The sequence below is a fragment of the Podarcis tiliguerta genome, assembly GCF_965153285.1.
Source record: "Podarcis tiliguerta genome assembly, chromosome: 3".
Taxonomy (NCBI): Eukaryota; Metazoa; Chordata; class Lepidosauria; order Squamata; family Lacertidae; genus Podarcis; species Podarcis tiliguerta.
The window spans coordinates 18,545,646-18,561,610 of record NC_139536.1 but is presented as its reverse complement, the minus strand read 5'-3'; the positions used below and the strand labels follow the sequence as shown (position 1 = coordinate 18,561,610).

General features: G+C 47.1%; 1 protein-coding gene across 1 annotated transcript in view; it reads right to left on the bottom strand.

The window, feature by feature from the left end:
- Positions 1–3,494: 3,494 nt before the first annotated feature.
- Positions 3,495–15,965, bottom strand: part of PTK7 (protein tyrosine kinase 7 (inactive)) — a 105,449-nt gene continuing 92,978 nt past the window's right edge. The window contains exons 14-20 of the mRNA XM_083432972.1: positions 14,812–15,015; positions 10,544–10,699; positions 8,710–8,942; positions 7,145–7,225; positions 6,722–6,873; positions 6,438–6,616; positions 3,495–5,086 (exon numbers count right to left, since the gene is read on the bottom strand). Of these exons, the coding sequence (XP_083289098.1) occupies positions 4,926–5,086; positions 6,438–6,616; positions 6,722–6,873; positions 7,145–7,225; positions 8,710–8,942; positions 10,544–10,699; positions 14,812–15,015 (1,166 nt within the window). The 3' untranslated portion in view covers positions 3,495–4,925. The remainder of the gene's footprint in view (positions 5,087–6,437; positions 6,617–6,721; positions 6,874–7,144; positions 7,226–8,709; positions 8,943–10,543; positions 10,700–14,811; positions 15,016–15,965) is intronic.

Genomic DNA, 15,965 nt, shown 5'->3' with positions numbered 1-15,965 from the left:
AGGTCAAATAAAGCTATGTAGAAAATAACTGAAATGCAGCATTTTAAAAAAGAAAATAACAGAAAGTTTTTGGGTTTTCTCTTCTCCCAGCGCAACACTGCAAATTGAAGAAAAATCACCTGGAAGAAGTTAAAACTATTAAGCGCAGCATCCTAAGAATCTCAGCAGATTCTTTCTTGTTTTTTTTAAAGTTTCTGCCCTCATGGTGCTCCTCGGGACAACTTGTTAATTTAGGTCATCCTGATTTGCTTATAATACAAAGCTTATTATAGTTGCTTTTATTGTATACGTATTCATACCCTTTTCCCCCTGACAGAACTCAGGACGGCTTACAGATAAAAACAAGAGCTGCTAAAAACATAGAAAAAAATAATTAAAAAGCAATTAAACACTGCAAGAATTAAATCTATCTATCTATCTACAGTGGTACCTCGGGTTAAGAACTTAATTCATTCCGGTGGTCCGTTCTTAACCTGAAACTGTTAACCTGAAGCACTTTAGCTAATGGGGCCTCCTGCCGCCGCCGCGCAATTTCTGTTCTTATCCTGAAGCAAAGTTCTTAACCCGAGGTACTATTTCTGGGTTAGCAGAGTCTGTAACCTGAAGTGTCTGTAACCTGAGGTACCACTGTATCATCATCTCTCTATTAAAACCATACAAACAATTACAGTAGAAACTGCATGGCACCAACCCCCTCATTAAACATAGTCTTAATAGAATGTCTTCACCTGCTGGTAGGACAGCAAGGAGGCAGCCAGTCTAGCTTCTCTATGGAGGAAGTTCCACAATCTGGGAGCTACCACCAAGAAGGCTCTCTCCCACATCCCTACCAATCATGCTTGCGAGGGTGGTGGGACAGAAGGACCACTCCCAAAGATCTCAAAACCAGAGTAAGTTCTTATGAGGGGATACAGTCTTCCAGATAGCTTGGATCTAAGCCATGTAGGGCTTTATAAGTCATAACCAGAACTTTGAACTGTGCCTGGAAATAAGCTGGCAGCCAGTGGAGCTGTACAAAGGGTTTTACACAATCATTAGACTATATCTGGTCTGAACAATTGTTCTGGCTTATAAGACAGTTAAAACAGCAATTAGCATCCACCCCAATATGCTTGTGGGGTGGTTAAAAGGTCTTCCCACTAGTCATTCATCCATCCAAAATATTTTGATGCATTTCCCTAACAACTTTCCAAACCTCAAAAAGTCAGCGTTGTTGTTTCGTGTTCTTGCTGCAAGAGGGCAAAGTCCCTTGCACAGCAACTTCCAAATGCCTGCCAATCAGCCCTGTGCTCAGTTTTTCCCTAAATACAGCAGGGCCTTCTCTGCTGGTGTGTTTTGAGTCTCTGGATTTAACTCCATCTGTGCTTCCTCTCTCCCCATGGATTTCAGAGGAAAGTTAAGGCTTTTGTTGCCGTTGTCAGAAATCTGGGATTAGAGGAATTAAACTGAAGCTGCTATGAGGAATTTGTAACAACATATTTTTGAAAGGGTTTAAAATTGGTACGGTGTGTACTTTTAGCCCAAACGTTACCAGAACAGGAATAACATTATCGGAGTTCTCTTGGAGTGGATTGAATAAATCTTGTCATGCACCCATCAAAGTCTGCTGCCTGAGGTAAAGTCTCTCGAGACGCGGTCTTCTTGGTAGCTGCACCTGTTATTATATGTGAGACACAGTCTGGTGTGGCAATTTGGCTAGGACTGGGGAGATCCAGGTTCGAATCCTGTGCCCGCAGCCATGAAGTTCACTGGGCGACCTTGGGACAGCCACTGTCTTTCAGTGACGTCATGCACGCGACATTGCGAGGAGCCAGGGGGCAGAGACAACCCCCCCCCAATACTGAGGGGGGCCAGCCACTTCAAAAAATACATTGGGGGGGTGAAACTGCCTCAGCCTTGGCTCCTAGGAGTTGGTGTGCCTGCTAGCTTTGTATGTGGTTTTTAAAAGAAAGAAAAAAATCTAATACAATACCAATGATTTATTATTACCGTTTCCCCCCCTCTAGAAGACGCACCAGACCACAAGATGCACCTAGTTTTTGGAGGAGGAAAACAAGAAAAAAATATTCTGAATCTCAGAAGCCAGAACAGCAAGAGGGATCGCTGCGCAGTGAAAGCAGCAATCCCTCTTGCTGTTCTGGCTTTTGGGATAGCTGCGCAGCCTGCATTCGCTCCATAAGACGCACCCACATTTCCCCTTACTTTTTAGGAGGGAAAAAGTGAGTCTTATAGAACAAAAAAATATGGTAATTAAATTTATATACCAACCTTCGAACACAGATCTCAGGGTGGTTTACAACATAAGAAACGAGAGATTTCCATGGTACTATTATCTTCATGGGTCCATGCTAACTAGTGATAGAAAACGGTAGAGCCGATTTATTCAGACGAACCAGATCCCAAACTTGGAACTGCGCAGCTGAATTGAAGTTTATAGAGCAAGAATGGTCGTTTCAATTGATTATGTAGGTTAATCTGTGTTTTGGGGAGAGGTGGAGATAAGAGGGGATGGTTCTGCCTTGAAGGATTTGATAAAACTTTTTATGGCTCGCCCAACCACATCTAGAGAGGAACGGCACTTTGCATATGTGCAATCTGTACTAATGCGTTCAGTTCTTCATTTGAAAATGTCCAGGGAATGAAATGAATTGCTCTAAAAATATGCTTTATTGGTAACATGCTTTGACGTTAGACAAAAGAACTTCGTTTCTGATTCCTGAATTTTAAAACTAATCTCTTTGTGTATTCTGTCGTCGAGAGAAGGCTGCGCAGTGATATGTATCTGTTACAAGCTGCCAAAGGCAACGTTCTCCCTCCTGATCTTCTGCAGATAAACCTGAGCGAATAGAACAGTAAGGGAGGGCCATCTAGTCCAACCCCTTGCAATCGCCGCTAAAGAATGCCCAACAAATGGCAATCCAACCTGTTTAAAAACCTCTAAGGAGAACCACCGCCTCCCGAGGGAGTCCGTCCCACTATCTAACCGTTCTTACCGTCAGAAAGTTCTTCTTGATGTTTCGTCAGAATCTCTTTTCTTGCGTTTTCGAAGAGTCAGACCAAATGGGCCACCTGGCTTAGTATTGCCTGCCGGAAGCTGTTCTCTAAGGTTTCAGGTAAGTGACTCTCCAGGTCTCCCTGCATATGCCGGAGATCGACCCTAGGACCTTTCGCACGCAAAGGAAATGCTCTAGCACTGAATTATGGCCCTTCCCCGATAGAGACAACGCTTTAATTTCAACAAACAAACAGATCTGGTAACTAAAGGTATGTTGCTGATGAGGAGATGAACGGTGCTCTTTGCGTCTTGCCAAATACACAGTGATTCCTGGCCACTTTGTGCAAGCTGAGAGTTTCCACCCAACCAGACTTCCTTGGAGCCTCAAATAAAATATAACTTTATTCTTGACAGCAGGATCCACCTGGGGGGTGGGGTGGGGGGGGAAGGGCAGGTGGGGAGGAAGCAGAGAAAAGCAATACAGGACTGGTCTTAAGGATTTTTTTAAAAAGTGAGGGACTCTTTATTGAGAGCAGCATATTATTTGTTTTTAAAAAAGAACACCTGTTGGCTGTTCTACCCCTCCGCTTAAGCAAACTGAAACTAAAAAAAAAAAATGACTCTAGGCTGCAATTCCAGTAATAATATATATAAAAAAATTACTAAGGCTGAGAGGTGTCAACTTTTTTTAAAAAAACGCAAGAAAGGAAAACAAACATTGCCCCAAATAATCATATAAAAAGGCGGCATCGGATAGTCAGGAAAGCTAGTGAGAATCTCCTTCATATGCCAGGCACTTAAGTGTTCTTTGCTCTGTTTTTTTGGATACGCAGGGAGGTGCCAGAAGGCCTGACAAGATGGACGACACGAGGAGAAGAGAGGTGGAAGGACTGCTTAATAAATATACAGGTTCCTCGCCGGATGAAAGAAAAAGACTGCGTGTGAGGGGCAAGGAAGAGGGGGGGTCTCTTTTCCAGTGTGGGTGGGACACCAGATTCTGTGCAAGGGGGCAACCTCCCAAGAAAATGGCGGGGGTAATATGGCAACACAAAAAAGCTGCTGGACCCTGTTCAGATAAGGCGTACAGCCCAGGGAGTGGAGCTGCGGCTGGTTGACTTCTAAAGCCTCCTAGGTCAGCTCAACTGATATGGCAGAAGGTTGGGGAAGGAGGTGACCGAAGCACAGGGTTGGGAGTACCTGCTGCTGAAGCCATTGCACTGAGAAATATAAATCAAGGCAGCAAGAAATGCCAAACCCACAAGGTTGACCTGGGCAGGCGCTGGGACACGGTTTTGCTGTAAATACAGAATCAGACAGCCTCCCCCTGGGCGTTGCTCAGGGCTTACTTTAGACTTCTTCCCAGTGCTCCCCCCCCCAAAAAAAAACCTTGTGGGCTGCACAGCAGCACAGAAAAGCCCCCAGCATGCGCCACTCTTACACCCCCCATGTTAAGACACTTTCTAGCTCCTGGAAGGAACCTGGCTGTGCTTTTCGCTAAAAAGGATTCCCCAAAGGGGTTTTGTTCAAGGGGAGGGAGAAAAGGATAGATGTCCCGAGACAGAGGAATCACCACAGAGACTCTCTTTTTTTTGTGACTGGCCCGCGGCAGCTCCCAGATTCCCCTTCATCTCTGGGACGTCGTTGTTTCCAACTAGCCCTGCGGATTATCGGAGGTAGAACCTGGAGGAGCGCAGTCTGGTTGGGCGCAAGGGAACAGGGGTGGGTGGTAGAAAAAGAGAGGCCTTGAGGCCTTCAGGACTGCTGCGTCTGTGACCCTCCGCGTGGGCGATGCGTGTAAAAATCCCGTGGTCCCTTTGGGTTTCGACTCTTAGGTCCCGGTTTGAGGAGTCTGTAACAGTCAAAATGCCAAAAGCCAGGCTCCCGCCGTGTCCCAACCCCGGCTAGAGGAGGGCGGGCGGCACCTCCCTGCTCAGGCCTTGCTTTCGGACGGGTTCTCTCCCAGCATGTTGGCGATCTCGCTGAAAGACGGGCGGTCCTTCGGGCTGGCAGCCCAGCAGCGCTGCATCACCTTGTAGAGCTTAGAGGGGCAGCCCTCTGGGTGGGGAAGCTTCATCTTCCCAGATTGTAAACCTAAAGAGAGAAAAAGAGGAGGCTGAGGACACAGGGGACAGCTGGGACAGCCCTTAGCAAGGGGCACACACTATGGAAACTCAGCACTGAGACTCTTGCAAAGGTTACAGTAATTTCAAAGAACTGCAGAGTGGTGCGTACTCTGGTTATCTCCTGCTTGGACCACTGCAATGCGCTCTACCTGGGGCTACCTGGAAGCTACAATTATTCCAGAATGCGGCAGCCAGACTGGTGACTGGGAGCGGCCGCCGAGACCACATAACACCGGTCCTGAAAGACCTACATTGGCTCCCAGTGCGTTTCCGAGCACAATTCAAACTGTTGGCGCTGACCTTTAAAGCCCTAAGCAGCCTCGGTCCAGTATATCTGAAGGAGCATCTACACGCCCATCGTTCAGCCTGGACAATGAGGTCCAGCGCCAAGGGCCTTCTGGCGGTTCCCTCACTGTGAGAAGTGAGGTTACAGGGAACCAGGCAGAGGGCCTTCTCGGTAGTGGCGCCTGCCCTGTGGAACGCCCTCCCACCAGATGCCCAGGAAATAAACAACTACAGTGGTACCTCGGGTTAAGAACTTAATTCGTTCTGGAGGTCCGTTCTTAACCTGAAACTGTTCTTAACCTGAGGTGCCACTTTAGCTAATGGGGCCTCTGGCTGCTGCCGCGTGATTTCTGTTCTCATCCTGAAGCAAAGTTCTTAACCCGAGGTACTATTTCTGGGTTAGTGGAGTCTGAAGCGTCTGTAACCTGAGGTACCACTGTATCTGACTTTTAGAAGACACCTGAAGGCAGCCCTGTTTAGGGAAGCTTTTAATGTCTGATGTTTTATCGTGTTTTTAATATTCTGTTGGAAGCTGCCCAGAGTGACTGGGGAAACCCAACCAGATGGGTTGAATTGTTTCTTTAAATATAAAGGTACATCATTGTTTCACCCGATGCGTATATCTTTAAGGGGCCAGAGCAAGGGCCAGAGCAAAATAACGAGATCCAGCTTTACAGCTGTGAAACATAGCAGGTGCTGCCGGGTTGCATTGATTAAGCTGTGTCAGGAATTGGGTGTAGTATATAAGGAGCAGCACCTAGCTCTGCCATTACCCTGGGGGATGGGTTGGTGGTTGGGTCATGTTTGTTTGTTAATGTATTTAGTGTAAAAGGAGTTTTTGTTTTTGTAATTAAAGCCTTGTTTAAGTTATTTTTGAGTCCCTTTTTAATGCATGGTCTCCCCAGCAAGCTCTCTGCAGCGCTACCATACTGCAAAAAGCCAACAATAAATAATAAATTATTATTATTATTATTATTATTATTATTATTTTATTATTATTCCCGGGGAATAGGCACCAGTGGGGACGTACGTACCTGACAGCACCTCTTCATCTGCCAGCTTGGAATGGGGCATTTCCCCCAGCGTGAATATTTCCCACATGACGACCCCAAAGGACCAGACGTCAGACTTGGTGGAGAATTCGTCTTCCAAGACGGCTTCAGGCGGCATCCAGCGGAGAGGGATCCTGGCTTGGTGGTAGTGATAGTACTCGCTGCTCGTAAGGAAGCAAAAGGACAGGTCAGTTCTCTGGCCCCTAAAAAACCCCAGGTGTGCCGCATTCAGACCAGCCCAGGGAGGTGCAGCCGTCTCTATTTACCTGCTGTAAACATCCTTGCTGAGGCTCAGGCTGGACACCTTCACCTGCCTTTGTGCGCTGACAAGGCAGTTCCGAGCTGCCAGGTCTTTGTGAACGAATCTGCTGTTGGACATGTGCTCCATCCCCAGGGCCACCTGGCAGCAGAAGGACACCTGTTTGGAAAAAGACCAGCACTGTAAAAATGTAATCAAGTCACCTGGAATGCTCTATGCCAGAGGTTTCCAACCTTTTTGGGCCCACGGCACCCTTGACCAACTATGGTGGTATCTCAGGTTAAGAACTTATATCATGGTCGGCCCCCTGGAAACAGGCTGTGCCTTGTTCCCTCCTCCCTGGGCTGTCGGCTGAAGCATAAAACTGCCTCAGGGAAATTGGTGCAAAGTTCCCCCTGGGGAAATTAGTGGTGCAAAGCTCCCACTTCACCTTCTGCTTGGTGCTGATGGGCTGCGGCTTGAGCTTCTCATCTTTAGTCCTGGAAATCCGGAGGAACTGCTTCAGATCTCCCTGCCAGGAAAGAAAAGGAAGTTGCTGTTTTCAGAACTGCACGCACACAGCACCGAAAGGCAGGAAGGATGACGACAGGGATGGCCTCATCTGCCCAGGCAAAAGCGGCAGCGTCTTCTCTGGTGCTACCAGGAGAGCACAAAACCAACCGAGTGTGTGAGTGAGAGAGATTCCTTCCATGTGGCTGCAACTATCTCTGCTTCACCTGCAGGTGGTCTCAGGTGTGAGCACCAGGCATCTCAAGGTAGGGCAGGAGCAGTCCTTTGCCGGAAAACCCAGAAAGATGATGCCAGTCCATGGAGACAGTGCTAAGGTGGATCAATGGTCTGGGCTCGGGATAAAATAGTGCCCCATGTTTCTACATCCATATATAATCTGGAATACCCCCTACGAACCCAAATATTATCTTCCATTAACGTCACCGTATTCCTCTTCCTCCTCATCTCATTTGCTTTGCAATCATTTATCTCACTGCTATCTCCTTCTGCTTCAGGAAACTTCAAGAAGTGGGTGAATGATTATATATACATTCCCTTCACTTACAAAGTAATATTGCCCTGTATAGAATTCAGACTCCCTTGTCACGCCATCCATTTTGGAGGCTGAAATCTATGCAGTCACCTCCAATGCAAGCAGCTGGCATTTCTACATAAGCTGCTGGCGTTTGCCCCCAAACTAGAAAGCAGTTAAGGGTCACCCAATGTTCACCTGCCTCTCAAAGAGATGTCTAACAAGCAGGCATACCCAGCTTTATCCAAGACCTTCAATTCTCAGCAGTATCCTAGGAGCATCCCACTGTTTTCATTGTGGCAATTCCCCTAGTTAACGGGCCTTTGAGCATCAGTCAAAGTATAATCTATTTATTTCAATTATAAAGGTAAAGGGACCCCTGACCGTTAGGTCCAGTCGTGGCCGACTCTGGGGTTGCGGCGCTCTTCTTGCTTTATTGGCCGTGGGAGCCGGCGTACAGTTTCCGGGTCATGTGGCCAGCATGACTAAGCCGCTTCTGGCGAACCAGAGCAGCGCACAGAAACGCTGTTTACCTTCCTGCCGGAGGGGTACTTGCACTTTGATGCACTTTTGAACTGCTAGGTTGGCAGGAGCAGGGACCGAGCAACGGGAGCTCAGCCCGTCATGGGGATTCGAACTGCCGACCTTCTGATCAGCAAGCCCTAGGCTCTGTGGTTTAACCCACAGCGCCACCCGCGTCCCTGAATTTTCAATGATACCACAGAGGAAATCAAGGTGTTGTACATGGTTCACCTCTTGCAAGGCAGGTCGGACTTAAAAGAGGCTGTGATTGGCTCCACATCACCCAACCAGCTTCGTGGCTGAACGGGCATTTGAACCCTGGTCTCCTAAGGCCTTATAACCACCACACCATGCTGGGCCTCAGTAAAACGCCTTTGGCAGGAGATTTCAAGGCCAGGCTGCCTGCCATAAAGCTCCTACAAAGATTTGACAGTCCCAGAGGGGCTTCTTACCAGATCCACATATTCCAGAACCATATAGTGAGGCTCGGCTTCCCGGCAAAGGCCCAGCAACCGCACCACATTGCTGTGGTTCAGCTTGCCAAACATCTCGAACTCTCGCCTGAAGTCCAGCTGCAGCTGCTCATCCCTCGTTTGAAGGCTCTTGACCAAAACAAGCACTTCGGTTTCGTTGTCCTCGATGCCTTTTGCCTTGGCCAGGAAGACTTCTCCGAACTCGCCCTTCCCTGGAAGAAGAGGACAACCTTTGCTGCTGTTCTCGTGGCAAGCGGGGAGATAAACCAACACAATGTACTGCACAAGACCTTCGTATGTCCTGCACGGAATACCGTTGACCTATTTACCCATGATGCCAAATAGCTACATGATACTTTACACCTATAGTGTGCGGTGTTAGTTAAGTGACGGAAAGCAAATGTCGAGTGGTCAAACTCTAGGGGGAAAAGGTTGAGGTCACCAGCAAGCAAATGCACAGCAGGATTGTTTGTTGGAATCTGCGTTCGACAGAGTGACTGTTCCGGAATCACCCTCCGTCGATAATTAACGACCTGAGCCTCTGATAAGGCTCCAGGCACATCCCCCATTCAGCAGAGTTTCCAGCACAGGGAAGAGATGAGAAGTTTGGGCTACATTGCTAGGTTTTATTACAAAGCTACGCAGACAGAAAAGAAATACTAGTGGGGTGCCACAGGGTTCTGTCTTGGGCCCGGTCTTATTCAACATCTTTATCAACGACTTGGATGATGGACTCAAGGGCATCCTGATCAAATTTGCAGATGACACCAAACTGGGAGGGGTGGCTAACACCCCAGAGGACAGGATCACACTTCAAAACGACCTTGACAGATTAGAGAACTGGGCCAAAACAAACAAGATGAATTTTAACAGGGAGAAATGTAAAGTATTGCACTTGGGCAAAAAAAATGAGAGGCACAAATACAAGATGGGTGACACCTGGCTTGAGAGCAGTACATGTGAAAAGGATCTAGGTGTCTTGGTTGACCACAAACTTGACATGAGCCAACAGTGTGACGTGGCAGCTAAAAAAGCCAATGCAATTCTGGGCTGCATCAATAGGAGTATAGCATCTAGATCAAGGGAAGTAATAGTGCCACTGTATTCTGCTCTGGTCAGACCTCACCTGGAGTACTGTGTCCAGTTCTGGGCACCACAGTTCAAGAAGGACACTGACAAACTGGAACGTGTCCATAGGAGGGCAACCAAAATGGTCAAAGGCCTGGAAACGATGCCTTATGAGGAACGGCTAAGGGAGCTGGGCATGTTTAGCCTGGAGAAGAGGAGGTTAAGGGGTGATATGATAACCATGTTCAAATATATAAAAGGATGTCACATAGAGGAGGGAGAAAGGTTGTTTTCTGCTGCTGCAGAGAAGCGGACACGGAGCAATGGATCCAAACTACAAGAAAGAAGATTCCACCTAAACATTAGGAAGAACTTCCTGACAGTAAGAGCTGTTCGACAGTGGAATTTGCTGCCAGGGAGTGTGGTGGAGTCTCCTTCTTTGGAGGTCTTTAAGCAGAGGCTTGGCAACCATATGTCAGGAGTGCTCTGATGGTGTTTCCTGCATGGCAGGGGGTTGGACTCGATGGCCCTTGTGGTCTCTTCCAACTCTATGATTCTATGATTCTCTCTCTGTGAAAGCAGAGAACAACTGAACATCAAAGGAACAGGAAACCAGTAGCGTCACATCCATCTCCTGTCTGACTTCCAACAGCCTGGAATGTGTGGAATGCAAAACAGAGTCTTGTGACTCCAAAGCACTGCACGGTGGCAAACAGAAACTAACATTGTTGCTATGCAGCATTACCTAAGGTAGTGATTGTCTGCAAGTTTGTGCGGGGAAAGTGCATCTTGTCGCTGGCGCTGTGCCTCTTGCTGACCGCAGAGCCGCTGCCAAGATTGGTCAGGGCCACTTCTTCCTGAATCTCAGCGGTGGTCTGGCCATTCTGCAGCAGAGTGCCCCCTGGAAAGAGAAACGGGTTTGTCAAAAAGGACCGCTTTTAAGAATCGGAACGCTTCCTGGGGATCGCAAACTCCGCGCTAACGAGCCTCCGGAAACAAAAGCATTGATTGCAAAGTGCATGCAAGGTGCATTTCAGGGGAGCCCAGTTCCCAGCAGCCCCATAAAAGGAGGCCAATCGCTGTTCTGCTGTGCGGCTGCTAATTGCAACCGAAGAGCTCTGCGAGAAGGCAAAAACTCCTCCATGGATTCCCAAGGGCAGGGGTGAGGAACCTTCAGCCCGCAAGCCAAATCTGGCCCTGACTTGGGTCCCTATTTAGCCCTTAAAGCACCCCCAACCTGTCCCACACCTGATGTCATAGGTAACATCAGATGTAAGGCAGCAGGGATGTAGATGTGCAACCGAGTTCCCCACCGGGAAACTCAAGTCATGCAGCTGATCCCCGCAGAAAGCAGCTTTGCCAAGCATAGGGCTGGCAAACTGTGTCTCCCAAGCACCCGACAATCACATGGCTGCCAGGCATCTAAAGTGCTGACCTTTAAAGCCCTAAACGGCCTCGGCCCTGTATACCTGAAGGAGCGTCTCCACCCCCATCATTCAGCCCAGACACTGAGGTCCAGCTCTGAGGGCCTTCTGGCGGTTCCCTCCCTGTGAGAAGTGAGGTTACAGGGAAGCAGGCAGAGGGCCTTCTCGGTGGTGGCACCCACCATGTGGAACGCCCTCCCATCAGATGTCAAGGAAATAAATAACTACCTGACTTTTAGAAGACATCTGAAGGCAGCCCTGTTTAGGGAAGTTTTTAATGTTTGATGTTTTTACTGTTATTATTAATATTCTGTTAGGAGCTGCCCAGAGTGGCTGGGGAAACCTAGCCAGATGGGCAGGGTATAAATTATTATTATTATTATTATTATTATTATCATCATCATCATCATCATCATCATCATCATTATCATCATCATCATCATTGCACTGTGCAAGGGACTTGGGCAGGTGTGTTCATCATCATCATCATTATTATTATTATTATTATTATTGCACTGTGCAAGGAATTTGGGCAGGTGTGTTGTTCCACTCACCTATCAAACCCATTCCACAATCCAGATCATTATCTGAGTCACACACACCCCCAAAAAAACTTTGTTTTTGGAGCAAGGACAAAACACAAACACCCTTCTAGAATTTGGGATCTATTTCAAGGCAGAACAGTCCATTTTCCCTACAAAGTGGCTTGCCTTGGCCGCTAGAGGGCGATGCTGCCACAGAATTCAGAGGGGCCTGCCAAGTGCACAGAACTGGCTACCTTCCAGCTCCTGCAATTTGATTAGCCCCTCTTGCTGTTTGGCCTATCACTCGAGGCTCCCGCTGGATACCCCTCATGGTTATTTCATAACCCTCCAGTAGTTGAGATCAGAACTCATCACAGTCCCTCAGCAGTCAAAGCAGCAGGCAGGTCCCGCTGTCGGCAGTGACGGATTAATGAGAGTATTCTGGGCAGCTCCTGCCTTCTCAAGAGGAGCCCGGCAGATTAAGTTTGCCTTGCACAGAAAGGTAAACATCTCAAAAGGCAGGAGATAGCAATTTAGAAAGAGGCATACAGCCCCCTCCCTGCACAGCTACATTATTTCCTGCAGGTTATTATCAGCGTTGGGAGGGAAAGTTACAAAAACCCACTAAAACCGGCACCAAGTAATTTAAAATCATGCCCTCTCTGAATAATTCAAATTTATAGATGTTCCTTCCAATCTTTTAAAAGTGTTTTTCTCTCCACAAAAGAGACACAATACCATGCTTCAGATCCTATTGATACAAGTGTAAAGTTAGAATTATTTTTTGCCTCAATGTGCACCATTTTAAACTTAGGTAAAGGTACCCCTGCCCGTACGGGCCAGTCTTGCCAGACTCTAGGGTTGTGCGCTCATCTCACTCTATAGGCCGGGAGCCAGCGCTGTCCGCAGACACTTCCGGGTCACGTGGCCAGCGTGACAAGCTGCATCTGGCGAGCCAGCGCAGCACACGGAACGCCGTTTACCTTCCCGCTGGTAAGCGGTCCCTATTTATCTACTTGCACCCGGAGGTGCTTTCGAACTGCTAGGTGGGCAGGAGCTGGGACCGAAGGACAGGAGCGCACCCCGTTGCGGGGATTCGAACCGCTGACCATGTGATCGGCAAGTCCTAGGCGCTGAGGTTTTACCCACAGTGCCACCCGCATCCCTATTTTAAACTTATTTTGCTGCTTATTCACCTGATTCAGAGAGGTCCTTTTGGAGCTTTTCTCAATCTCCTTGAGTTTTCAGGATCCTGAATAATCTAGTACCATCTGCAAATCTGGTCACCTCCTCACTGCCCATCCCTATCTCCAAATAACTTATTAACAAGGTAAGAAGCACACGTCCCCAGCACCCCTCGATTGTGGGACTGTCAGTTTATTCTTATTCTTTGTTTCTTTAGTAAGTTATTCATCCCTAAGAGACCCTGCCCTTATATCCCATAAGTTTACTTAGGAGCCTTCAGTGAGGCGCATTTTGAAAGCCCAAATATGCAACCAGATCACCTCTACCCACACGCTTATTGACACTCTCAAAGAACTCTGAACCAGCATTGCGGGACCCAAGACTTCTTCAGCAAGACTTCTATATTCTGTATCATTCCATCTTTAATACCACTTTCTCCCAATACACGGGACCCGGGACAGATGCTAAGTTGACTGCCTGTAAGTTCCCAGATCCCCATTAAAAAACAAACCCAACAACAAGTAGTGTTATCAACTTTCCAGGCAGATTATGAGCACATGTTATGGATTAAGTTAGGAGGTGAGCAATGTCACATCTGAGATCTTTCAAGAACTCCTGGAGATTATGTTAGTTTTTGCCTTCCCAGTCGTCTGTCCTCTAGGTGTTTTGCACTAAAACTCCCATAACCTACAACTGCTGGCTGGCACTGGCTGGGAATTGTGGTGTCCAATATCCTTTGGGCCATCCCAAGTGAGGGAAGACTCTGTCACAGTGTGATACCAGCTCCACCTGGTACGCAGGCTGAGACCCTACCTGCCTGCGGACTGTCTCGCCAGAGTGGTGAATGCTCTAGTTATCTCCCGCTTGGACTACTGCAATGCGCTCTATGTGGGGCTACCTTTGCAGGTGACCCGGAAACTGCAATTAATCCAGAATGCGGCAGCTAGACTGGTGACTGGGAGTGGCCTCCGGGACCACATAACACCGGTCTTGGGAGATCTGCATTGGCTCCCAGTACGTTTCCAAGCACAATTCAAAGTGTTGGTGCTGACCTTTAAAGCCCCAAATGGCCTCGACCCAGTATACCTGAAGGAGCATCTCCACCCCCATCATTCAGCCCAGACAATGAAGTCCAGCTCCGAGGGCCTTCTGGCGGGTCCCTCACTGCGAGAAGTGAGGTTACAGGGAACCAGGCAGAGGGCCTTCTCTGTAGTGGCGCCCGCCCTGTGGAACCGACTCCCATCAGATTTCAAGAAAATAAGCAGCTATCTTATTTTTAAAAGACATCTGAAGGTAGCCCTTTTTAGGGAAGTTTTTAATATTTAATGCTGTATTGTTTTTAACACTTGATTGGGAGCCGCCCAGAGTGGCTGGGGAAACTCAGCCAGATGGACGGGGTATAAATATTATTATTATTATTATTATTATTATTATTATTATTATTATTATTATACATCAACTTGGACAGTTCATTGGGCTACCTTCCTGAAAAGGAACCAGTGCAGGCCCAAGAATCTGTCCACAGCGAAGGCGAATACCGTATTTTTTGCTCTATAATTCTCACTTTTTCCCTCCTAAAAAGGGGAAATGTTGTGTGTGTCTTATGGAGCGAATGCAGGCTGCGCAGCTATCCCAGAAGCCAGAACAGCAAGAGGGATCGCTGCTTTCACTGCGCAGCGATCCCTCTTGCTGTTCTGGCTTCTGAGATTCAGAATATTTTTTTCCCTTGTTTTCCTCCTCCAAAAACTAGGTGCGTCTTGTGGTCTGGTGCGTCTTATAGAGCAAAAAATACGGCAATTCATTCATCTTCTGAACCAGGAAGCCTAAGCTGAATGCAGGTTACCCCATTCCTGGCCGGGATTCAAGTCCCAACATCTTACCATTCAAGCACTCCATCTCTGGTTCCTCCCCCTCCGGCTGCTTCTTCAGCCTGTTCGCCTTCCTCCTCTTCTTGCAGTAAAACATGAGGCCCAAGACAATGATGATGTACGCCACCGCAGCTCCAACGGACAGCCCTATGGTCTGGATCATCTTGTAGGGAGTGTGGCTGCTTGGTGCACCCTCCCTTTCTGTCACCGGTTTGTCTGGAAGCAAGGAGGAGGGCATGACATGAAACACGAGGCCTGCGATGCTGCTTCCACATCACAGCGGCCACATCTGGTCACCACATGCCACAGTACATACCACAACCAAGCATGCTCTTAAGTTTTCTTTGCAATGTACAGAATTAGCCAGTCAACCATCCTCTCATCAAGACAGCTGTGCCAGCATGTGAGCAGGGTGAACGGTTCTTTTCAGATGTTGTTAGAACCAGTCTGCGTAGGGTATTTTGTGTCCAACGGTGGTTACCACCTAGTGATGCTGTTAAGCGTCATAGTATGCAGACATGAGAATATTCTGCCCTTCTCCTCCTTTTCAACTACAAGTATGAAGAATATGTCTTTCCAAAAAACAGAGTCGCTATCTCACACCCCAAACACATTTGCCTGACCACTCTGAAATGGACACTTATTTCATAAAATTTGTATGTTGCTTGCCTGTACTTTAAAAAAACAACCCTCAGAGCAGTTTGCAAAGAGAAAACAATAACACGGATTTTTAAAAAAGCTTCTAAAACATTCAAAAATAACTGAAATCATTGGCTTAGGAATTTATATAAATTAAGTGATGTTTAACATGTACAATTTTGAACTGAAAAGATATAAGGATGTTAATGAACCAAGTTAGGTTTATAAGAATTAGGATTTGGAAAGCCATTATAAGGATATGCATGGAAATTCAACCAAGGGGAAGCGAGGAAGTCACTTAACAATGTTAAGTTATTAACACTGTTCAATAAGGTTATGATTTTTGTTTGTTTGTTTGTGTGTTTTGTTTGTTTATAGTTTTGTGAAAATTAATTTAAAAATTCAAAAAAATACACAAAAGTAACTGAAATCAATGAATATTTTTTTAAACCATATTAAAGCCTATGTCGATCAATCAATCAATCAAGATCCTTTATTAGGCATAGACATTTAAAGCCTAATAAATG